Source organism: Agelaius tricolor, unplaced genomic scaffold (assembly GCF_023055355.1).
Source record: "Agelaius tricolor isolate 1412-34295 unplaced genomic scaffold, bAgeTri1.0.p SCAF_28, whole genome shotgun sequence".
Classification (NCBI taxonomy): Eukaryota; Metazoa; Chordata; class Aves; order Passeriformes; family Icteridae; genus Agelaius; species Agelaius tricolor.
Genome location: NW_027269288.1, coordinates 8,130,080 through 8,155,405, shown reverse-complemented (window position 1 = coordinate 8,155,405; position 25,326 = coordinate 8,130,080). Strand labels below are relative to the sequence as shown.

The following is a 25,326-nucleotide window of genomic DNA, read 5'->3' as shown; positions in this document are numbered from 1 at the left end:
GTTGGAGGATGAGCCGGCAGTGGCCGTGCCCGGGCGGGGGCCGGCGGAGCGGGCCCGGCGCTGGGGCCACCGCCGCAATGGGGGCAGCGCCCGCGCTGGAGAATCCGCCAGAAGCAGATGATGAATTTATGTCTGCCTTCCGGAATGTAAATACGTTCATACCAAATTCTAAATTCTAAACGACATTTCTGTTCGCTTCCAGCTCCTTCTTGGCTCAGTTCTTTTGCTGTTGCACAACCCAGTGTTGGTAAATAGCCATGTGTGCATGTGATCAGGTTTCAGTGCCTCGCCAAGTTCTGCAGCACTGTTCGATCTGGCATCTCCACCTGGTCCAGATATAGCAGAGCGTGTGTGTGAGTTCAGCTGAGCGATCACTCTGTCAGCACTGCTCGAGCTTCATGCGGCACCTAAAATTGGCTCTGCTGGGGCCCCTTGTTCAGATACGCCTGCTGCCCCAAACAGCTGTTTTGCCAACTTTCCGTGTGCTAATCTCTGTCCTTGTTTTATTTCTTCAGAGCTCTTGCACTGATTAAGTTACAAGCAATTTTTTTGTTTCAAAGTTAGCACATTCTGTGACATGCAGCTATGACACAGTTATCTGGTATATGACTGGTTCTCTTAAATAAAAAGTGATTCTTCTTTGTTTGTGATATGCGGTGGGTTTGGGTGTTTTTTTTGTTGAATGCAGAGATATAAATTTTGGACATTGTTTTGTAACCATTTCGAGCTTGTTGCAGACTTCTCTGCATGTATAATAATAATTTGAATCTAAATCCCTGCTCTGCTTGTAACTTTACTTAAATAAACAGCAATGTGTTTGTATTTTGACATTGCATAAAAACTGGTTTGCCAAAACTTTCAGATACATCCAAGTATTCAAGTCTTAATGTTTATTCAGATATTTTTGGGAAAGCCCAGATCTAGTTGAGCCTGTGAAGGGTGATTCATCAACACAATTGGGTTTGTCAGCTTGAATTCCAGTAAACAGACAAGATATTTAGATGATTTCTTTTAATGACACCTTTTAATATTAAAATCTCACTGTAGGACTTACAGAATGAGTGTGTTTAGTTTCAAATAGGTGTAAAACTAGGATGTAGGATTTGCTTTTTGCTGATGAAGATCACTGAACAACTCCAATGTCATGTACCACCTGTTTTGGAGCCAGTGGTAGATCACCTCAGAGACACACACGCCGTTCCCTTCTTGGTTCATGACTGGATTCATGCAGGCTGGGCATTAAAAGAGACTCAGCTAGTAGATTCCTTCCAAAACATCAGGGAGATGATTCATTCCAGCATGGATGGCAGCCTCGAAGCCTATAATAATGAACATTTAAAAAAATCGTCTTTTAAGAATATTGTTCTTCTAAATCTGTACCACAAGCTGTATTGCATATTTTGGTTTTCTCTTTTCAAGTTATGTTTCCACTCTGTAGTCAGCATTTTGTAGTAGGAGGTGGTACTACTGGTAAATGTGAACCCTGAAAAACCAGCTGCAGTCTATTATCTGTGATGCTATGTAACTTGGGGCTCATTTTGCCTTATTTTACCATTCTATGGCATGAGGGCAATGCTACCTTTATAAATTGTTATGACCAGTTAAGATAACTGGTAAATGGTAAAGCCCCTCAAAACCCCAACAGCTTAAATGTGTGGAAAGCTTGGCAAATTATATTGGTTTTGGTCAATTTTCTTACTAATGAAAATTAAATCTTGCATAGTGAATTGCTATTCAAAACAACTAAAATCCATGTGCAAATATGAGTAGGTGTTTTGCTTACTTCAGCTATGAAAAACAGCAGAGTTGAGAACAAAAGAGGTTTAAAATTATACCACATTTAATTTTCCGTCAGCACAAAAGTTAGGGTTGGGAAAAATTGGTAACTGCAGAAGTCCAGCAGGTAAATTTTCATGTTGCAGGTGATTTTGTGATCTGCTCTTTGAGAATCTCTTCACAGTTGTGTTTCAAACAAGTCTGTCATTTGGCTAGTGCATATGGAGTCTCTGGAAATGTGATTTTCATGCCTTCTTATTGTGCATATGATGTTAAGAGGTACTTGAGAACATATATATATATATATATATATATATATATATATAAAAAAGTAGTTGATTCTTTCATCCCACTCTCTGTTTGTCAGCCTCCCAGATATATCTGCAGAAATTAATGCAGTGTTCTGAGAGATGTTTTTATGAAAACATCAGAAAAAAATCCTTTGTGGTCCTCCACAGTAAGAAGGGAAGATAAGCCCCCTCCATTTCATAAACAATATTATAAGAACCCAGTGGACAAAGTAAATTGAGTCCCTGTGAAGTTGACAAGAAATGGACGTTTTGCACCTGCCAGGTTATTGACTGGTGTTTCACAAACAGGCTCTGCCTGGTGTGTCCATGACGTTGCTGTTTCTAGCAGCAGGGCTCAGGGTCAGTTGAATAAAGCTGGGCCTTGTGTTGGGATTACTCTTGACACTTGGCTGAGCTGTGAGGGCTCAGGGGCTGGTGCAAGGGGCCTGGGAGGGAGGGAGGGAGAGCCAGAGCCACAGGGAGGATTCTGGGGGCAGAAGTTGATAATGATGCTGTGTTTGATATTTAATTCCACACAAAAGTGGGCGCCTCTGTGCAAGAGGGAGAGAAGCAGTTCTGTAGAACACCCCAGAACATCATGGGAATTCATTCCCAGTACTTTTCTGCTCTATTCTGTGTTCAGGATTTTAGTGAAGCTTTTTAAAATTCCATACTGACCCCGAGCTGGTGGTGTGGCTGTGTCATTAATCATTGTTCAACCAGTTTGCTGTACCAATGACATTGAGATTCAGTTGGCTTGCTCCTAAAGACATTCTTCTAGTCTGATGAGATACCTCAGGTACCTTTGAAAATAAGGAATACTTTAAATTGCTTCTACTTGGGGGAGTAATTTAATTTCTGCCTTCACCATGTGATGGCATTAATGAAGTTTTGCAGTTTTATTAAAGACTTCTTGCACTGTGGGAAAATGTGTCATAACTTCAATTAAGCATGTATAAGTACTTTCACCAGGTGTGGAACTTACTTTACAGCTGAAATGCTTTTGCTTTAGACCTGCTAGTAATTTTTGTACTTCTGTGATCACAAGCCTGAAATGAGCATTTCCCCAGATTGGTGCTGTGTTGATAACCAGAGAAGATGTCAGGAATCCTGGGTGCATGGTTGAGCAGGGTTGGGTTCTGCCCAGGGTCAGTCAGGTTCCAGATAGAAATGCCTGCATTGAGTCAGACCAAGGATCAGTCCAGCTCTGAATGCTCTCTTCAGCAGTGGCCATAGCAGGTGTTTAGGATATAAGGATAAATCAAACATAAATAATGTTTTCTCACTATAGTCATCCATGTTCTGTGTGTCTGCCATGGAACCTTTCCTAGCTAAGGGTAGGGGCTTTTTAGTAGGATTTATTCTTTGAATCTCGTTGCTTTTTGAGGCTGTTAGACCCCAGTACTGCCCATGTCCTGTGGCAGGAAGCTGGATTCTCAGTAGTGCACCAACTGAAAACCTTTCTCTGATGGAAAAGGCTGGTTGACACCAATACAAACAAAGCAATCTTTTGTAAACCTACATTCCAACACTGTCTCAGACATGCCTTGAAGTTTGGATAGTGGGTGTCAGGGATAGTTCCCTGCAACAAAAGTGCTCCATCATGTAGGTGTGGTAGGATTTGAGCAAGTATTTTGATAGTGGAGATGAATTTAATGGTGGGCATTTGGCTGAACTTAGATAGTAACCCTGAAGGTAACAATTCCTGATTCCTCCTCTTCCTTACAGTGTATCCTTTAATCAGTAGATACACAAGTAGTTGGTGAGTTGTTATTTCCTTCCAGAAGAGGACTTTCCCAGGACTGCAAGGGCTTCTTTAGGGGTCCACCCTTTTCTCTGGAGTCATGTGTATTGAAAGTCAGTGTGCTGTGGCCCATGACACTTGAGTTAGTTTTAATATTATTGCTAAAGCATTGTGGCAGCAAGGATTGGCAGTGTGAGAGCCTGGGTATGGGGTACATGGTCATTGCCTCATGATGAAATTTAAGTAGCTGTGTCTTTACTGCTAAAATTATCTTTGTTAGGTTAAGCCTAACACATGCTGTAACCAGATATTTATTTTGGTATTGGCATCCTTACTTTCTGGAAGGAAACCAAGTATTGGTTTTCTTCCAGAAAAGAAATGTATGAAATTGTATGAAAATCAAATATTTGTACACTTCAAAAGAACTGCTTCAGGTGACAGAAACTTTTGACTAGGGAGACGCTGAACAGGTGCTGATAAATGTATTCCCAGTTCTGGCTTTGAAGTGACACCTTTTGGGGGTAAGGGAGGGTGATCTGCAAAGCAGAAATTGCATTTATGAAGTAATTTTGAACCTTGCTGATTTTATCAACGTCTTGAACACAATAGCTGTAAATAACTAAATGATATTTTTCTCCTTAGAAAACACCAACAGGAAGGATAACTTGAAAGGCTCTTGATCCCTTTGCATTCCCTGAGTGTGCTGCAGCAGCCAGGATGTCGGGGGCTTCAGTGAAGGTGGCTGTTCGGGTGCGGCCTTTCAACTCCCGAGAAACCAGCAAGGAGTCCAAATGTATCATCCAGATGCAAGGCAATTCAACCAGTGAGTTTAATTTAATCTTGGAGGGGAGTCTTTCTCTGTTCCCAAACTAAAATATTTGACTTAAATATTTTCTTCTGTCAGACTGAGAACTGTATCATTGTATCATCTAGAATTAATCTTTTAGTTATTCTGCTTTTCTGAGGCTGTCATTACAAACTCGATTATCTCTGAATGTGACTAGAAAGTCTAAATCACAAATATCTTGATTTTTACGGAGTTGTTCATGGTGTTTGCTTCTGCTGATTTGAAAATTCTACAGAGGGATTGGAGTACCAAAGTGAAAACCTTTTTGTGACTTCAGTGTTTGGGAACATCACGTGTGTAGACAGATAGAGGAATACATTGCACACCAGCACTTGATAACTGTGGGGGTATAGGTTCTGCTTGGATCTGGTGCTTTAGTTTTTGGTGTGCTTATTCTGCAGTGTGTGCTTTTGGTTAAGAACATAGTTTGGGTGAGAAAGCTGAGATGAAAAGGGTATCAAGTTTTATGCTTTCCAGAGCAGATATCTAAGTGACAGCAAAATAACAGACTGTGTAGGATCATCTTCTTTTCTAACCAATTAGAAGTGTTAAGCTTCCTATATAATTGTTGTGAGTGTAATTTGGAGAACACTGTTCTGTGGGAAACTGTGTGTGGGCACACCTTTTTTGGTTGTTGGGTTGGTTGTTTTTCATACTTGAGGTCAAGGCAGTATTGACAGCATTTGAGGGAGCGTCGCTCCTCATCTGCAGACCAACAGCTCTGCCCATAAACTGCTCTTCATGGGGCAGTTTTTCATTTTTAGGTAATCAAGCAGAGCCATCTTGTCTGCAGCTGAAGAAAGCAACACTCCAAGAGCACTGAGTTATTTCACTGTCTGATTACTTGAGTGTTTACTCATGCCTGTTAACACAAAGGAGGTTTCTCACAGGCCTCTCCCTTTTTTTTTAGCCAAGGTTGTACGTCAGCCTGCTTGTGCTTCTGCAATGGAATTTAAATCCTGGTTGTGGTCACTTAAATTATATAGTGCTTATGGTTTCATTGGAAGAGAGGTGTCATAGAGAAGAGAGCTTGTTTTTTAGTGCAGAAAGTTCTTATCTTTTGACCTTATGTGCAATATACCCAAAGAAGCTTTTTTGTGATTGGATTTCAAAATTTCCATTTAAGGTAGGGTGGGAGGGGTTTGAAGTCATCTCATGTAGAACAGGTGCTTGTCTCCCATCACTGAATGCAGTGTAGAATGCAGGAACTGTAGACTTCATTAGAGGACATTTGTTATGGAAATGCCACCAAGCTCTGGGCTCCAGGAGCACCACTGGGAACCTCTGGAACAGCTTTTCTTGCTGCAGTCATCACAGCAGTAATTTTAGATGCTGAAGGTGTTTGAATGGCAGGAGCCTGTGGAAGCACCTTGTTTATGGCACAGCAGCAAGGGTGACCAGTCAGGGCCTGGCTGATTGTTTGTCTGAGCTGGAGCTGTGGCCTGGGCCTGGTTCTGTTTCTGAGCTCTAGAGCTGCACACGTTTCCAACAAACTGCATCAGCCTGCAAGAGGAGAAAAATACTTCAGATTTATCTAATTGGAAATGTCTTCACAGCAATGACTTCTTTTGCTGTGTTTTACACTCTGAAGTGCTCTGATGTGCAGCCTTTTTTTTGAGTGCTGTGGCTCTGATCAGGCTGGTGATGTGACAGATGGTCGGGTTTAAGTCATTGGGACATCACAGACTGGGAAGGAATCATCAGTTGCTGTAGTTAAACATTGTTACATTCTGTGGGATATTTTTCCCTGTATTTCCCTCTTAGAGCAGTGGACAGAGGAGTAGTTTGAACTGAAGAGGAATGTATAATAAAGGATATGAATAAGGCATTGTTTGGTGGGGGAAAAAATCAGCAGAAATCTTCTCTCCAAAGAATCTTCCTAACCAAGATGTCCGGCACACACAACTTCCATCTGAAACTCTTCAGCTGGTGTGCTTTTAGGTTATGTGTTAGATCTGGGGGGCACAACTGCTGTCCTGCCAAAGATTCTTTCATTTTCATGATGCTCAGATGTTTGCAGCCCCACAGTTACGTTATTGAACTCCTCATTATTAAGGTCTGAACTTGCCGACTAAAAGCTGAGCACATGAAGTGAAATTAGTGCATCTGAGACTCATATCTGATGCAGTAATTTGAAAATAAAGGGAATTTAGTAGTAATTCTAGACTGAGGAGTTCCTGCTTCACACTTTCAGATGTGCCAGTGAGGTGATCAAGGTCTAGATATCTTGCCTCTGAGAAGGTTATTTTTTCACTTGTGCACTGATCAAGTTGACAGCAGGCAAACCTGAGAGGATGGTGATACACTGAGCAGTGACTATTTTAAGCCTCCAAGGCAGTTAAAGTTCCCTTATCTTGGAATTAAAGCCTAATGGGCTGTCCTGACACCGGCTTGATGAGACACTGTGAAGTCTGATAGCTAAGAAGGGATTTTGACAGTTACTTGAACTTTAATTCTGAATGTATTGATTGACCAAGCTATTCTGCAAATCCTTTGTGGTTCCTGCGTTTAAACTTTGTCCAAGTGTGAGTTTTGTAAATGTATTGGCAGAGACTCCTGCATTACAGTGAAACTGAGGCCAAGTGCTCAGGACTGTGTAAGGGAAACTGTACAAAGACACAGATAATAAAGAGTGTGACTGGTGTACTTTATAAATAAATAATTTTAGATGAATGTGTGAAAAAGGAGTTTTTTTTACATACATAATGAAGTAGTTTCTTGAAGTCAGAATGCCACCAGGGTTGTTGCCTGCCATGCTGCTTTTGTTGGACAGTTTTTGTGTGAATTTGGCTGTTTATGGTTTGGGGATTGCCTGTCATTCACAGGGTGCTTGCCAGCAAAGCAAAACGTCCCCCTGGGTTAGAAAGCTTATGCTCAATTTTGTTACACAGTTCTTTGCCTTAGAAGCAAAACAACATCATTTGCTTGTGCACTCCTGCAGAATTTACTTCTTATCCTATCTGGCCTTAATGCCATTCCCTCCTAGGAGATCCAGACCTTTAATCATGATCCATAGTGGGTCTGTTTAAAAATGACAGTGCAGCTGAATACAGTTCTAGGTATGTCTTAATCTCAGGAAAAGAGAATTTGTACGAAGATCTTTAACCCATAATGTTAAGGGCACTTACTGTGAGTAATTGGGACTTGTGTTTTTCTTCTGGAAGGATGCAAAATATGGAAATTTTGAAATCAGTACTTGAACATATTATTTTTTTTTTTCTGTTCTGCTGTTATGCATTTTGCACTTATTGTCAGTCTTTGTCTTAAATACACATTTCAGAACTGAGATTGTGCAGTTGGGCTGAAGTCACGAGTGCTGAGTGCATTAAGGGGCTGGAACCTGGCACAAGGCCAGGGCTGCTCGGGTCATGTCTGTGTGCACAGGGGATCCATTGGAATGGTGCTGCCAGAATTCTTCAGTGGACACAGGAGAATGGGGAGTAGGGGAAGAGAAGGTAATGGAGGAATCTTAGAGACAGGACAGGGCAGGAGCTGTAAAATTCTGCTGTTTATGTCAACTTGGGAATGCAGAATACTTTCCAAAGAAGAGGTAATGTCACCATCAAATTAGGAATTAAAAAACTCCATCAAAACAGTAACTGAGTGGGATTAATTTCAGAAAAGGCCTTCTTTATAAATAATTATAACTTAGAAATCATCCTAGGAAACATGAACTTTGTTTTCAAAAGCACCTGCTAAGCAAGTGAATTCAGTGGGCTGAAAGGATGCTTTCATTTGGAGTTCTGTTCTGAAGAGTATATTCTTTCAATTACTGAATGGGTGGCTTATCATGTCCAAACTCACAAGTGGCTTTTTGAAATTAATAATTAAAGTATAGATCATGGTTTTCTGCATATCTTGATTGAATACGTTTTGTCTTTAATTGCTGCTTTTTCCAGTATTTTTTCAGAAAGGTTCACACCAATGCATCTTGCCCACAATGTATTAATTACTTATTCCTGTCCAGTTAATTTATGACTGTTTTTGTAGTGAGTGGGAAAAAGATTCTGCAGTGTAATACATGAAAGCTGAGCTATAGATCTAAGGGGGTTTTGTGTGTCAGTAGTTCTTGTGCTCATTCTTGTAGGGCTTTTCAAAGGTAACAAATATAAACAACGTTGGCAGCTGCTGCCTTGGGTTATTGAGCTGAAAAAAGCAGCTGTTTGTGCCTAAAGACTCCCTGAGCATTGTGCTTTTTCTGGTTTAGCTCTTGTTTGTTTGAGGGATTTTTTGTTTTGTTATGGTTTTTTGGTTGGTTGGTTGGTTTGTTTTGCATTTTTTTTTTTGGTGGAAGTGATTTGATAATCTGGCCTGTAAATGCTTGTAAATAATGCATAAATAAAAACAAATGAAATTGAAGCAGAGATTCAAGCCACAAGACAGCATTTAGATACTAATCACTAGCAAAGAGCCCAGCAGGCTTTTTCTTTTAAAAATCTAAATATGTGTGTAAAACATGAAACAAATAAAACAAGGAAGTAAGGAAGTACCCTACTTGGAATATGTCTGTTGCAATTAATTGTGCACTAGATGAATGAAAATAGGGTTTGGCATCTTGTATGTGCAAGTGACAGAGCAAACCAAGTTCTCAAAGCACATCTGTGATTATTGTGTGAGGACACCAGTGGAAGGGTGCACCTGCACAGGCCAGGTTTGCTTGGAAGGGCTGAGTGCACCTGGATCCTCCCATCAGCACTGACAAGGACCTGTGGGGACTTCAGCTCAGCAATGGTCTCTGTGTTCAGTAATGGTGGCAGGTTCTTTGTGGCTGCTGAAGGTATTGGATGTTTAATAAAAATAGGCCTGGTGGAGTGGTCCCATCTGCCAGTGACAATAATCCCATCTGCTGCTGTGGACATATGGCTGTCAGCTTCTCATCCAGGCATCCTTGGCATCAGAAAACCTTGGTAAGACATTCTGGAGTTAATTTGGAGAGGTTGTAGGGAAAAAAAGTGTATTTCTTCTAATCTTGTTTTGTTCTTTGGGGTTTTTTTTTCTCCCTAAGGTGTATAAACTTCAGACGTAGACTTAAGTGTTTAAATTAAAAAAAAAAAAAAACAACCCAGAAAACCAAATACAGAAACATCTAATTTTAATTTCTTCTTTGTTTTGGTTTTTTCTTTCCTTTTTTTTTTCCTTTTAAGATGTGTGCTGCTTTATGCAGTTGTTCTGGGGCAAATTAAAAATGGGTGGGAAAGCAGGACTGAACTTAAAAGGCTTTTGATTTATTGCATGTTTGCCTACATTAGTAGTACTTGAAATGTAATACAAAAGTCAAAACTATTGAAAGGTTCATAGAATAAGGTAACCTCATCAATAATTTAGCTGTCTCTTTCATTGATGTACTTTTGACTCGCAATCTGTCTTATGAAAATAATAATTTTAGGTATCTCAGAAAATAAGCACATTGCCTTTCTGATGCCTCGTGCCTGCCAAAAAGCATTGGTTCTTTAAGCACACAGCTTGGTGTTCTTGGTGTGTTTGGTTGGTTTTTTCCCCTAAACGTTTCTAGTGTTTTTTACTGGTATCTTGCACGATGAGGTTGTCTTGGGCAAATAAACAGCATTGCAGGAATGTCACTTCACCCCTTCCCTGATTTTTCTGGTCTGTAAGTCCTTGTTAGTGGTGCAAGCTCAATGGATGCTTGTCAATATGAAACTCCTGCCCTGCATTCATGAGGGTGTGTTATCAAAACAGGCTGTTTATGGGGAGATCAGCGGTGTCCCATGGAGCAGGCCTGAATGCTCTTGTGGTTGAGGTTTGCAAGACAAGTCAAAGAGGTCACAAAGCAGGGGTTACCCAAACCCTCTGATCGCTGTCCTCTTACCAACATGAGCATTAGAGTTCTCTGTGTTTTGTGGCATTAGGGATTTCTGTGTCCACAAGTCTGTCTTAGTCACTGTCTCTGAATGCCCTGCAGTACTGACAGCTCATATGTTTTGCTACAAGCCTGGAATATTTCTTTGGAGAAGAAATAAAAATGTGGATTTTTTTGGTGCTTGATTTTCCTTCTAAAGCCTTTCTCATGATTGAATAAAAATAGTTTGAAGTGTTAATTCTGCACTGTTAAAAAAATTCAGAGGATGACTTTGGGGAGCTGGGGGAAGATGAACATTTAATCATCTTTAAATGCTAGAGATGCAAATGCTGGTTCTGGAGTGAGACTGTGGGATGATGACTAGGGTGTTCCAGCTGATGTTAAATGCAGTTAGACTACATTATGTTATGAAGGTGCTATGGAACCATAGCAGAGGGGTATTACTAATAAACCCTCAGGAGTTTCTGTCAGTGGTGATTCTCCATGTGGAATGCTTCCCCTTCAGAATTAGTGCTCACTGACACAGAACTAGGCCTCCAGAGGGGACTCTTTTTATCAAATGCTTAAATAAACTGACATATTTTAGTATGCAAGTAGAAGTAAAGAGAATGTAAATTGTTAATAGGAAATACTTTAAGAATTGGATATTTTCATTCACTACACAAATTCTTCCAGAGACATCCACTGTTAAGAACTGACCAAACTGACTTAAGCAGTGGGCTGAAATCCTTAAGACCTGGCTGCCCAAGATTCCAGTGCTCGTGGTGTTCTCAGTGTGTTGCTGGCATGTGTCTGAAGGTCAAAATGGTCTTAGGAGAGGCCCTTGGCTCTTGGCGGTGTCAAGTCAGAGAAGGTGAAGGGAGATACTGTTTTACCTGCCTTGAGGCAGAAACATGAGCCCAGAATTGATCTGGAGCACTGCCCCAGCCCCTCACACAGCCCTGACCCGCTGCCTGTGCACTCGGACACTCCCAGGTAATCCATTGTCAGTGCAAGTTCGGGAATGGTTCTGGGCCAGCTTCTGAGGCAGGGAGAGCAGTCTGCTTCGGCTGGCTCCTGCTGCTGCGTGTGTTCTCCAAGAACACCAGCTGGAGAGCTGTATTTATAGCTCTGGATCTGTAAGAGCAGCTGAGGATGAGAGCGGCTTTCCAGCAGCTTCTGTGAGCAGCGCTGGCCTTGCCCCGGTGCTGCTGAGCCTCACTCCCTCCCCCAGCCAACCTTTCTCCCAGTGCAGGGCTGAAATTCCACAGTGGGGAGAGAATCCGGTTGAATTCCAAATGAGCTGTTCTTAGCTTCTACTTGGTTTCCTTCCCTTTTAATGATTTGAAAAATGCAAACAATGCTTTGAAAAGCAAGCACTGCTCCATGAGCTGGAAGTGTCCATTTCCCTTCATTTATCTCTTATAATAACAGCTCTGAAAGTCTGTCTTATAAAAGCATTATGGCCATAGATCTGATTGCAGCGTTTGCCTAGGAAAGAAGCCTGTATTAAACGTGTCTTTGTGGTGTTATTCACGTTCCAGCAAATAAAGAATGCCTGCTCCACCCTGCTCTCTGTAAGGAACATGTTCCCATTGTTGTCATTCTAGTCTACAGATGGTACAGATATATTTTCCAGACCCATGTTTTTTAAGAGACTCTGTATTTAATGTTAATTTGGTCTTGTGGAATCAATTCTGAAAGCCCCAGATTTTTTTCATTAATAAAATGGATAAATTGTTTATTCAAACATAATAAAACTTTTTGAAAATGTCTGCCTATTCCTTTACTAATGATTAAGGAGAGCAGAAGTGAAGACTCTGCTTTTCTTGCTAGGTGTTATCTCTGAGTGGTGGCATTTGGTAGGAATGTGAGCTTGAGCTAGAATAATGCTGCCACAGGGAGAAAGGTTGAGGCTGGTGTGAAGCCTCTCTGGTGAGAAGAAACCTAATCTTATTTCCTATGTAGAAATGAAAGAGGTTTTGTGCCCTCAGCATTGCCTGTTATGGTAGCAATATGGGCACGGCAGATGTTACCAACAAAGCAGGCTGTGTTGCACAGATCTGGGAAGGTCGGTTTTTCCAGTTCCATACTCGACTTTCGTCATAATTGGGTTTCATTTCAGATTAGGAACTGTTTGTTTTTAAAAACCCTCAGTGTGTCTGTCCCTTCACGCCCCTTGCTAGCACAGCCTGTGTCCCAGCTAATCCCAGGATGAAGCACAGGTTAATTCTGGCTGCTGGTGTTTATCTGAAGGGCAGGCTGCAGGCAGGCAGCTCTGGAGCACCCACGGGGGCTAATGCCATGCATGGGTGACTAATGCCATGCATGGGTGACTAATGCCATGCATGGGTGACTAATGCCATGCATGGCACAGCTGCTGGCACTGAGTCCTGCAAGGTGACCCTGGGCTCTGGGCTCTGGGCTCTGGGCTCTGGCACAGGCGGAGCCGGGCAATCGCCTCTGATGCGACTTTAAATGCAGGGAGGGCACGAGAATCATTTCAGCTCTTGCCTCTCGAGTGCTCTGCACTCTGTCTCCCTGTTCCAGGAGCTCATTAGAAGGAGCTGTGTGTGCTGGATATCCCCAGATACTGAACTGCGGATAATTTCTAATCTGAGAATTTGTGACATGCTGAGGGGCAGCACTGACTGGGATGAGAGCAGAGCAGGCTTGGACTGCAAATTCAGTGTCATAATCTGATAGGAGTTTGGAGAGGTTAAGAAGCACTTCTAGTCATTCTTTGTGCCTGCAAAAATATTTATGTGACTGAGTAGATGGGAATGGAATGAGGGGGCTGATCTTGGCTAAGTTTCCTTGCTTTTGTGGATTTTTTTCCTCCCCTTTGTAGGCTTCCCACTGTCTGTTTACTTGGTTAGTTTTAAAGGAGACTGGAAGTGTAAGTCCAGAAATGAAGGCTCGAAGTGGGAATGTGTTTGTGTGTGTTCAGATAGGAGTGAGAAGACAGAATGCTGCTTCCAGTTGAAAATGCCTTAGAAGATTTTAACTTTGCATCAGCTCTCAGCTGTGCTCCACACTCTGGATTGTAAAACAAAGTGCATATTTGACCTGGGCTTTTTGAATTTCAGCTTCAGAAATGAAAACTGGATTATAAGGCAAAATATTTGGATGTCCAAAATGACAATAGGAATGCAATATAATGCATACTATGAAATATATGGGTACTATTTCAATAGTGGTCTTTCAAGTATTGCTACAGTGTTTGCTAAAAAACTAGGGATGAATTTGAGCTCACAGATTTGAAAGGTTGAAAGTATATGTTATTTTTGTGCTAGCTGATAAAGCAGATGGTGGATGGTATATAAAATGTTAATTAAGGAACAAGTGGGATGGACTGTGGAAATAAAAATGCCAAAAGATGAAGTTGCCTGTTTAAGTAAGGGTATGCTAAAATCCAAATGTTTTGTGGAGACTGGTCTGTTACTGTTGGCAGAGCACATCTGAAAGTATAATTCTTTCATTTATTGTGCTCCTGCTTTCTCCTTTTCTTCCTCTGTACTGCTCCTACTTTGTACTTGTCCTGTACAAGGCCCAATCAATATTTGGGTCTTATATAATATTAAAAAAAAAGAGATTATTTGGTGTGAAGAAATTTCTTTTAAAACTGTGTGTTTCTTTACCTTTTGGTCAGTGAGATAGAAAATGTTTGTAGTTACAGGTATCAAAAAGTCCACCAAACTTAAACAGCTAAGCAGCCACAAAGAATTGTTTAAATTGCTTGAGCTCCAGAGAATATGTGAATTACTCCTGCTGAGAGGAACTTTGCATGGTGTGAAGCAGCTCAGCTTGGCTCACTGCACAGCTGTAAGGGGAGACTCAGCTTTTAAAATGCAGGCTGTGTCTCTAGGTGGGCATGGTGGTGGGTACTGAATCAGCTGCTTCACGTGGGTTCTGCTGCAGAGCCGTGTTCACACAGAGTTATTTATCTCAGTTTATGACGTGTAATTACTTTATTTGTGTACAAAGGTAGAAAACAGATCTATTGAGGAGAAGCTTATTATTCAAAATTTCCAGAAATTCATTATTCAAATAAATAAAAGTAATAATATGGGCATTTATCTCTCTCAACCAAACCAATGATTTGTAGAAAATATTTTAATCCCATGAACATTCTCTTGCCTTTTTTTTGGCCTTCCATCCCAAAGGTAAATGATGGGCATTAACCCCCACTGTGGTATCCCAGAAGTTTCAGGCACTCATTGCAGCAGAGAAATATTATCCTCAGCTTGTTCCGTCCTCCTCACCTCGGGGCTCCAGGGTGCCCTGTTTCAGTAGCAGGGGTGTGGCAGACGGTGCTTCTGTGAACTGTCCCTTCCTGTGTCTCTCTGGTGCAGAAAGCTGAGCTTGTGGAACGCTAGAAGATAGCCCATGACCTAATCAATTGGCTCTTGGTGCAGCAAGGGGCCTGAAAGAGGGAAGGGATTTCCTCAGAAAGTGGCCAACTGCAGCGTTCCGAGCTGCTCCGGTGCCGTGCTGCTGGTAATTACAGCTGCAGCACAAAGCAGCAGTGTCAGTTTGCAAACACAAGAGTTAATTGCCACATTGGACCTTTGAAATAGCAGATAAACAAATTTATTCTGTAAGATAAAAAGACTATTAATGCGTTCCTGCTGTGATCGTCTGCCTTATTGCCTTTCTCATTTCCTGAGGCTCTGTAATTAAACCATTAGAGTGTGGACTGTGTGGTGAGGCTGCTGTGGGGAGAGGAGATAGATGACGACCTAGTTCATGATTCACTAAGATAATTCATCTTGGCCTTGCATGGTTTCAAAACCAAACAAAGTAACTGAAAAGCTGTTGGTATTCTTGTGGATATTGGAGACACTGAGAACAGAGCTCTTTCTGTTTTAATTGTATTTGTTTCTGTGGTCAGTGGAAAATACAGCAGGTTGAGAAACATGGTACATAAAATTAGTGTTGCCAACTCAGTCTAATTTATGCATCCCCATTTCTTTTTTTCCCAATTTGGCACATGAACTTTTAGAATAAAGCTTACCTGTACTAGAAGAAGGTATTTAATTTCTTCAGAAATGTCCATTAACTGCTTTATAAGTAGCTAGATTTCTTGGGTTTTCTTGTACCTCTGAAGATGATGCCTGGTGCAATAGCTAACTTCAAGTGAAGTCAGTTATTTCCGTTTGAATTCCTGGTTTCTTTGCTGTCTCATCATCTTCCAGGTGTTTTAATCACATCATTGCCTGCCTGATCACTGCTTTTAAACCTAGACTACATCCGACATCATTAGTGCTGGCAGCACCCACCTGGTGATCCGTGCCCCCAATGAGGAGGGTTTCAGTCCAGCTGAAATCTGTTGAGATTGTAATCTTCGATTTTCTCAGCCAGTCAGCTCTGCTGGATTCATTTGTAGGCTGGGAATTGTGAAAATGAAGGCTGTAGCCTGTGTGCAAGGAACAGAAATAGGGATGGCCAGACTTCAGGCTTTGTGCAGAGGCTGTGGCTGGATCCCAGGGCGAGGGGCAGCACGCAGAGCTCCTGGCAGCTGGGAGGTTTTCTGTGACCCTTTCCTGCTGCAGTGGAAGGTTTTGGCCAGGCAGCTGCATTCCCAACCTCTGACAGAGCTGCTGTCTTGCACATTAAACTCCTTTTCCTGATACACTTCTCAAGATACGCTTTGCAAAAGCATGCATCCTAAAAAGTGATTTTCAAAGTAGTGAGCTGGACATGGAAGTCAGTGTAAAGGGCTGAGGAAAGTCTGTCTAAGAAAACAACAATAATAATAACAACAGTGGTTTAAAAAGAGAAAAGAGTGGAGCTGAATGGAATGACTTGCATAAATCACAGAGCCTGAACTTTACTTTTCTCCAATGTCATGGATCAAATTTAGGCTGGAGCAAGAAAGGGGAACTAATGGCAAGTTTGTAGTGCCTTTTCAGACACTAAAGTGGAGATTCTATTATTTGTGCTGCTTTTTTGGGTAGGGACTTCCAGATACAAGGCATTACATCTCCCTTACCTTTTGGAGCTTTGATATGAAATTTTTAAATGAGAAGTTGTTGAGTTGTGGCAGTGTGGAATGCCCTGCAAGGAGAGAACTAATTTCAGTTTGGAGCAGGGAGTTGTCTCTGGGGTTTGTCTTTGTTTTTTGTTCTCTTCAGGACGGGTGGAATAGGGAGAGTGGAGCTGTACTGCTGTTCAGGCAGAGCCAGCAAGGGGAGGCTAAAGCCATGGATGATTGCTTGGGTTACAGTTTGTTCTGTGTTGATGCCCCCGTTGCTATCCAAAGCCACAAGCATTTTTTGGCAATTTGATACTGTGCTGGTGCATATAATTCATTGGCTTTGCATGTCTGTCAGGTTTTTTAAGGCAAGAATGTCAGCACAAGGTGCATCCAAGTGAAACGGAGTTGGCCAGGAGAAACAGAGTAGCAACTGTTGCTATTTGCAATCCAGGCTGGGATCTTTTCTCCACACTGGCCTTTTGGACAACAGCCCTGCTCAGGGGCACAGCATCTGGTAGAGGAATGATTTGATTTTAATGGGGATTCTGTAACCACATTTTCAGAGATTTCAGTGAAACAAGATGCTAAGTTCTTGTTTGAAATGGTAAGAGCTGTGGCTGATAGAATTTTTATTCATCACAGAAGGAAAGAGAAAAGCCCCAATCTCCCAAAGCATAAACTAACTGGAAGAATATGTGAGAAAAAAGCATCTTCTTTCTAGGATGTCTGGTATCAGGATGTAAATCATCCCCAGGAAGACTGCTGACACCTTTATATGGCTTCTTTCCTTGTGGACTTTATTTGCACACATCACAGTTAGTGTCTCACTCCCAGGGGCAAATTGCTGCTTTAGGTGCAGGGGCAGATGTGTAAATCCAGGGTGGTTTATCTAATACCCTCAGGACTATGCTTTTATGCAGTCCTACTTACAGAGATTACAGAGCTGTTGAGAACAGCTGCTGGAAATAATATATTGAAGTATTTCCACCACTGTAGTATCGAAAAGAAGGAAGCAGTAGAGATTCACTTCTGCAGCAAGGGCTGTGCTTATAAATTTCCCTCCTTGGAATACAGAAACCACAGCATTGTGTGTGCCACTGCAATGAGAGCTGGATCCATTGTATATTGCTCCCCTGCAGGCAAAGGTTATACCAAGCACTTTTGTTGCTGGGAAGGAAAAAAACCCTGAATTACTAAACCCACCAACCTAAAGGTGTCTGGAAAAGCCTTTGTTGATTGTGTGGAATGCACAGAATTCTGTTAAGCAACAGCATATTTCTCCTAGGAATTTTTTTCTTGTCTTATTTAAAATGAGTCCTGCAGAAATAATAGTACTAGGAAGCAGTGAGTCTGTTACTGCAGTCTTCCTACTCGTATGCCATGTGGCAGCTTTGAATAAATACTCCAATTCACAGAGGGTGGGGCAGCCAGTTTATTAATTGTGCTCCTAAGTGTCAAGTTAGCTAAGAGTTTGAATTTTATTCCTGTAGGTATTATCAACCCAAAGAATCCCAAGGAAGCACCAAAGTCCTTCAGCTTTGACTACTCTTATTGGTCCCACACATCGGTGAGTGCTTTTACAGGAAAGCCTGGTTTTGTTGTTGTTTGGTGTGATTTAACATTCTCTTCTGACCATGAACCCCTGTCAGATGTTTCTGCAGTCTTTCTCACCCACATTCAGGTTAAAAGCTTGTCATTGTATGTTGTGTTTCCCTGTTTGGGTGAGAGCAGAAAGCTAAAACAACTTGTACATATTTGAAAGATTACTGAAAATATTCTCCAACAATGTTCTGTTCTAAATATTTTAAGGATGTATATGTGCCACGGTAATTCATTTTTCCTCTTGGACAAATGACAGTTGCTCAAGTCCTTACAGTTCAAGGGCATGCATGGTCTGGGTTTTGTTGGCATATCTGGAAAAGGCAGCACAGTGACCCACGTTTCCAATAGCTGCAAAAGCAATAAATTCTCATCCAGCTCCTGTGCCCCACCCTTCTGTGAGTCGGTGCTAAGCTCTCAGTGACTTCCAGTAATTGTTCTCCAGCAGAACTGTGTTGTTCTGCCACCTCCTCCTCCCCTGCCTTGTTTTCTAAAAGATGTACAAAGAAGGGATAATGCATTTCTCTAAGATTAATTCTAGTCACTTAGATGGTGAAATAAGATTTAATATTTCTGAGCCAATTTTTGGTCAATGAGACTGTTTTCACAATAAAATACTCGCCTCTCTTACTGAGTTTTTCAGAGCAGCCATGAAAGTTGATTTTAGCCCGGTCACAGGAACATTATGAACAGAATGCATGAAAACTAGCAGATAAGCAGCATCAAGGAACAGAAGAGGTCTGATAAAATCTTGATCCCGACGTTAGAATGTTAGCACAGCTAAATTTGTCCTGATTTCAGGAGCAGGTAATGTTAAAATACAACGTTTCAGGAAGCAAGAGAATGCTAGATTAAGAATAAGATACACTCCCAAACAATGCAGTGACATTGTAATTGTTGTTCTTCTCCATCTTGTTCTGCCTTGGGAAAAACCTGTGTGTAAAAATGGCCTAATTTACCTCTTCCTAAGGGATTGACCCCCAAGATAAAACCAGTTGCTTTTTGAAATCTTACTGAAATGATAGGGAAGTCTGTATTGATGCTGTTTTGGTGTCTTTCCAGCCTGAAGATCCCTGCTTTGCATCTCAGAGCCGTGTGTACAATGATATTGGGAAGGAGATGCTCCTGCACGCCTTTGAGGGCTACAACGTGTGCATCTTTGCCTATGGGCAGACTGGGGCTGGGAAATCCTACACCATGATGGGCAAGCAGGAGGAGAGCCAAGCAGGCATCATTCCCCAGGTAGGACCGGGCCCAGGAAGGGAATCTGGTTTTTATGGCACCTTCAGACACACACTTGTGTTCTGCATTGCAGTAAGAGTTCACAGAACTGAAGCTTGCTGCTAATGTTACAGTACAGAATAATGAGACTGGTGAAACCTGGAGCACTTGTTGAAATACTGGACAAAATAAGGTTGATAGTGATGTAGGACTGAGATGAATTATCTTCCAGTGAGGCTGTGTGTGGTGGATGCATTAGGGTAATTTTCTTTCACTGCCCTCATTCTAAAGCCATTTCCATGACATGTCCTGACAGTTACTTGTTACTTCTCAGTAAAGACTCATTTCTGACTTGGGCTTAATTTCTTTCCAGCTATGTGAAGAGCTGTTTGAGAAAATCAATGACAACAGCAATGAGGAAATGTCATATTCTGTAGAGGTGAGTGTGGTGAGGGATCAAAGAATGTCTGTAAGCTGGACATCAGACTGAGCCTAGGTGCTGGGTTATTGATGATGCACTAAGATGCTTATTTCTGATTAGTTTGGGGGTTTTAATTTTATTTTTTAAGGCTTTTTGTCTTTTCTCTTTTGAGACAAATGTAAAAACCTTTCTGTGACTCCTTTTTTATCCTCAACAGAAAACCAGTGTTCCTTTACCTGTGTAGTAATCCTGAAAAAAATGATGGGCTGAAAAATTTAAAGATGGTTTACAGATGGTTTTATTTTACTAATAGCTGGAAGACTGCATGTTTGTTGTCAAATACTATAGCCATGGTTTTTAAAATCAAAAGTTGCTTCTGCAGACAAGAAAGATGAACGTTTTTTTTCTTTTTTAAGTTTGCTTTGGTGGTTCATGAGACATTCCTTGGAAGGAGACTCCTTTTACCATCTGTCTTGTTTGATGCTTGTGCTGTGTCATATTAAAGCTGTTAAGGTGATTGTGGACTCCAGTATATAATTTTTCATTACACACCAGGGTTTTCTGAAATGGTTGAAGGATCTATACATGGATGCAGCTTGCATTAGAGGTGTGATGTAGGAGAATTTTGACTCTTGCCTTTGCCAGTGTTTAAGCTGTTAAATGACCCAAGACACCCTTAGCTTTCCTGTGGTGGGCTGGGGGAATTTCTACTGCTGGCACTCTGAAATACTGTGGAGGAGACCTTCAGAAACACTGAATTGTCTGTGAAAATTCTGTTTTCAGGTGAGCTACATGGAGATTTACTGTGAGAGAGTCAGAGACTTGTTGAACCCGAAGAACAAAGGGAATTTGCGGGTGCGAGAGCATCCTCTCCTTGGACCCTACGTGGAAGATCTGTCCAAGCTAGCAGTCACATCTTACACAGACATTGCAGACCTCATGGATGCTGGGAATAAAGCCAGGTTAGTGGTGGGAGTGTGGTATATATTCTTATCAGTGTTATGCATTAGCACTTTAAAAAAACCTCTTGTAAGTGAGTATTACTGAAATATGCACTGATCAATGCTGTTAAAAGCTGAAATTGCTTTGTGTGCTGAACTAGTCCTGCAAATAGATGTGTAGACATTTAAAGATTGCAAGGACTTGGGATAAAGTCTAAATAATTATCTGGCATTTACTTCTGCCTTTGCTATGTACTCTGTCACTATCCTAGTTGAAAAGCTTATGTGAATAGTCTCCTCTTTTCTCAATTCAGGTGGTTAGGACTAAAGTTGGCATTCCAGCTTCAGTTTCTGGTTCATTATTAGTTGTTTCCATGCAAGCTCTTGGCTTCATTCAACAATGTGTGAGAAGGACTCACATAAATGCTGCTCAAGTGTTCTTGGGTGTTTGCATGTAAGTTGGACTACTGAGTACCCAGACTAAGAAAGCTCTGTCTAAACTGTGATGCCGATGGGAGTAATTCAGGAATGAAAAAATGAAAGGGTTTGGGAATGATGCTAGGTGTGGCAGGGTCTTGGTTACAGGGCAGCACATCACCTGTGCAGCCTCTTGCTTTCATTCCTCTGCAGCTGCATTCAGCCCTGCAGGTGATTGTCCTTTTTTAAATATGCTCCTATCTGTTCATATTTTAGGACTGTGGCAGCCACCAACATGAATGAAACCAGCAGCCGCTCTCATGCTGTGTTTACAATTGTCTTTACTCAGAAGAAACATGACACAGAAACTGACCTTTCCACAGAGAAGGTGGGTTACAGATAAGCGGCTTTCTGAGTGTTTTTCACCCATCTTCCCTGCAGTGACTTTGTAGTTCTGTCCTTGCTCTGGTTCACCAAGAGCTCATTCTCCTGTTCATGTGCTTTCTGTCTTCAGGTCAGCAAGATCAGCCTCGTGGATCTGGCTGGGAGTGAGCGAGCTGACTCCACCGGGGCCAAAGGAACCCGGCTAAAGGTGCGGGGCTGGGAGGGTGCATTGGGCATGGCAGGAGTCCTTGCTGGACAAATAAGAAGTTATAACTGTGGGAGAAATAGTTCAAACCTGAAGATCTGAAGAGATTCATGGTTGAAGAGTTTTAATTACTATGTAATACTGGTTTCTCTTTTCTCAGGAAGGAGCAAATATAAACAAGTCTCTCACAACTCTGGGCAAAGTTATTTCAGCATTGGCTGAAGTGGTAAGTAGAGTGTTTCCTTCCCTGCAACAACCTTTGCATAACTGGTCAAATGGAAACAGTAAAATCTGTGGAGTACAGCAGAATCATTTGCTGTTCTTGGCCTTGCATTCTCAGCCCTATTAGCTGTGTGTATTTTGATAGATGAATAGAGTTGATACTATTCTGTGGGTGTCACACAGGCTGTCAACAGATGGAAGCACTGATTTAACTGTGAAGAAGCCTTGCAAAAGAAGCCTGTGTTTATGTAGAAGACCTGTTCACATAGCAAGATTTTAGACCTTCAGTGCAGTGCAGCAATTTTATTTTTATTTGAAAGAATAATTGTAGAAAACTTAACTGCAGCTTTGTTGTTAAAATTTATAGAAACATCAGTGCAATAACTTGATTTGCAATGGCAAGACTTAATAATGTCTTAAGTGAGCATATATTGATCCAAGCAAAATGTTGTGGGTTTAGAAAAGTACTTTGTCTTTTATTTTTGTATTCAACTGCTATTAAAAAAAACCCCAAAGAAACAAAACAAATCAATGATTGTTGTTCCTTTTAAAAGTGAGTCAACACCTTGGACAGGTTGAATATGCTTAAGTATTTTCTAGATTTTTTTTTTCAATTGAAGCTATTAATTCCATTAATTTGGCTTTTTAAGAAAAGGAAGTACTGTCTGACATGGAAACAATGTATAAATCTCTGTTAAGAAGCTCATCCTTCTTCTTTTTCCTTTTTCCTTAATGCTTTCAACTTAGGATAACTGCACCAGCAAGGTAGGATGGTCTGTGTAGGAGTAGATGTTGGTTTCTTTGCCTAGTGTAAGGTTTGCTGCTTGGAATTGTGTTATAACACAGAATTTAAATGTCAGGAAGATGTTCACATCTTTCTTACACAGGAAATCCTTCCTATTTTTCATATTGTGTTGTTTCTTTGTAGAGCAAAAAGAAGAAGAAGACAGACTTTATACCCTACAGGGATTCTGTACTAACGTGGCTTCTTCGAGAAAATCTAGGTATGGCTGACTTGTCTGTGCCAGTATGAAAAGAAAGTATCACTGAATTTCCTGAGTGCTTTTACTCACTTAAATTTGTATTGAGTATAAGGCTAAATATCTTTAGTAGCCAAATCTGAGTTGTCATAGTTCCACCTTACCTTAATGCTATAACTCTCTCCTGTGGTTTTTGTATGTTTCTTAATACTGCAGAATTTAGTTGAATTCTATAATTTATTGAAAGCATTGATATTTGGTAGATAGGTAGTGCCTGGAGTGTGTGCTGTAGTTCATCTTAAATCTTGCCTGTTCACTCCAGGTGGTAACTCCAGAACTGCAATGGTCGCTGCTCTCAGTCCAGCAGACATAAACTATGATGAAACTCTGAGCACTTTAAGGTACTTTCTCTTCCTGTGGGATGGATATGGGTAACTGTTTGCTCTAAAGGCCATACTTTGTCCTTTAAACCTTTGGCTTATTGTGAGCTGAGCTTATCTGTGGGGAAGAGGACTCTACTACTGACAAAAACTCGATTGCCCTACAGAGGAAGCAGGGATTTATTGCCTCCTCTGCTGACATCCAGCTGCAAGCGAAATGTCTTCTGTGCTGCTGCGTTCCTGTGTTGCATAAAAGTTGTTTGTAATCAGTTCCATGTTTGTGGTAAGGTTTCATTGTCCTGTGTGGCTGCAGATATGCTGATCGTGCAAAGCAGATTAAATGCAACGCTGTTATCAACGAGGATCCCAACGCCAAGCTGGTGCGGGAGCTGAAGGAGGAGGTGACAAGGCTCAAGGACCTCCTGCGTGCTCAAGGGCTGGGAGATATTATTGACAGTAAGTGGATTAAACACACTTCACTGTCCTGGGCTTGGCCTCTAGCAGAGGAGGGACACCTGAGCCAGTGAGAGAAAAGGATTTAAAACACAGACTTTAAATATAGGTACTGATATTTAAGTTTTGAACATGATTTCAGAGATGGCAGCCCTTTCTGTCTTCAAATGACCATCTTAGGTTTGTGTGTGGAATTCACAAGCCACCTTCAAACTCGAGGAAAAATACAGAGTTTGAATTTTTCTATATTGTAGAAATGCTTTTGTGTAACAGAACTTGCACATTCAGGAGTTGCTCTGTTGAGTTATGGAGAGCTTTTTGTCTGGCTGCCAATAAAAGAGCTGAGACACAGAAACTTAGTTTCATACTGAGGAAAAAAGGCATCTTTCCTTCCTCCTCAGAGGGTCGAGGTTATTAGTTGATACCTGGCTTCAATGCCATCCTTGCTCACAAAAGAAAACAATGGCTAATGTTAGACAGTGCCCTGAGTGACAAATCATTTGTCATCCTGAAGTAACTATGCAACAGCTGCTTGTGAATAACTAATGAATCCTTTTGGGAGATTTTGAGTTAGGTTGGCAGAGCTGTGTTGTACTGATTTGCTTTGCCAGCAACCTCTTAAAGCACCAGAACACACTTGTGCCCAATTCCCTTGTCCTCATTCCAAACAAGACAAATGAACTGAAATTTTAGCTGCTACATTCTTCTATAATATGAACAGTGATTTAATTCCTAGTGAAGGAAATGCCCATAAAAGCACAGAATGTATTCCAGTGGATTAAAAGCTTCTTTGACTAAAAAAATAATAAAGTGTTACTCCAGTTTCTGATTTTTCAGACCTTTTTGTTGGTGAATCAGAAGTCCTGAGTAAGTCACAGACTACTAAAGACATGCAACATGCAACATGTATCTACCTCTTTGTTTGCTTGTTTTCAAGAGAATGAGGCCAGAAGACAATGAAATACAAGAGTTTTTCATGCTTGTTACAGTCTGTGGGTTTTGGTTATAAATCCAAACTGAAAAAAAACTGTGTTACTGAGAACTGTGTTTTGTTTCTTTAAACATCAAGTAGGATTCTCTTCCCTTCCTATGTCATTAGTGAACCTTCAGTTTTGATCCTTCTTGTATTTTCCCTCCTGCTTCCTTTCAGTTGATCCAATGGGAGATGAATACTCTGGAAGTGGAGTCAAATGTGTGTATTGTGTGGTTCTCTTTTTAACCTGCTTTCTCTGGGTCAGCTTTTAACAGAGCTTTGCATGCCAGCATTTCTCACAGGGAAATCCCAGACAGAACACTCACTGGAATGCAGTGCAGGTTCATGAAAACCAGCCTCACCAGCACTTCTTAGATTGAGTCCACAATAAAAAAAAATGCAGAGTTTAAAGTGCAACATATGTTCATTGTTAGTTTCTGGCAGAATACAGAAGGGAGAGTGGTAGTTCTGCGCTGTGTTTTCATGACAGCACACAGTTTAGATTTGAACCAGAAAATCTTTCTCTCAAATCTTTCCCCAGTTACTCAGTTCCTGCTCACATGGCTTCCTGGCATTTTAGCAGCTTTTTTCCACTTTGAAGTATTTGCTTTAAATGTTTCAGTTGATGAATTCAAGATGAAGTATTACCAGTTCCTCCTGGACACTGCAATGTATTTTGTATAATCCTAAAAAAAA

At 41.2% G+C, this 25,326-nt stretch overlaps 1 protein-coding gene across 10 annotated transcripts in view; it reads left to right on the top strand.

Moving 5' to 3' along the window:
* The window catches only part of KIF1B (kinesin family member 1B), a 78,053-nt gene that overhangs the window by 716 nt on the left and 52,011 nt on the right, over positions 1-25,326 (top strand). For 3 of the 10 annotated variants that reach the window (XM_071448886.1, XM_071448889.1, XM_071448883.1), the window contains exons 2-14: positions 4,453-4,633; positions 17,925-18,001; positions 19,096-19,275; positions 19,628-19,693; positions 20,459-20,637; positions 21,310-21,421; positions 21,548-21,625; positions 21,783-21,848; positions 22,592-22,609; positions 22,773-22,848; positions 23,147-23,225; positions 23,518-23,660; positions 24,808-24,849. In XM_071448886.1, the coding sequence (XP_071304987.1) occupies positions 4,528-4,633; positions 17,925-18,001; positions 19,096-19,275; positions 19,628-19,693; positions 20,459-20,637; positions 21,310-21,421; positions 21,548-21,625; positions 21,783-21,848; positions 22,592-22,609; positions 22,773-22,848; positions 23,147-23,225; positions 23,518-23,660; positions 24,808-24,849 (1,222 nt within the window). In that variant the 5' untranslated portion in view covers positions 4,453-4,527. The remainder of the gene's footprint in view (positions 1-4,452; positions 4,634-17,924; positions 18,002-19,095; positions 19,276-19,627; positions 19,694-20,458; positions 20,638-21,309; positions 21,422-21,547; positions 21,626-21,782; positions 21,849-22,591; positions 22,610-22,772; positions 22,849-23,146; positions 23,226-23,517; positions 23,661-24,807; positions 24,850-25,326) is intronic. The other 7 variants (XM_071448890.1, XM_071448887.1, XM_071448885.1 and 4 more) reach the window with 3 other exon arrangements.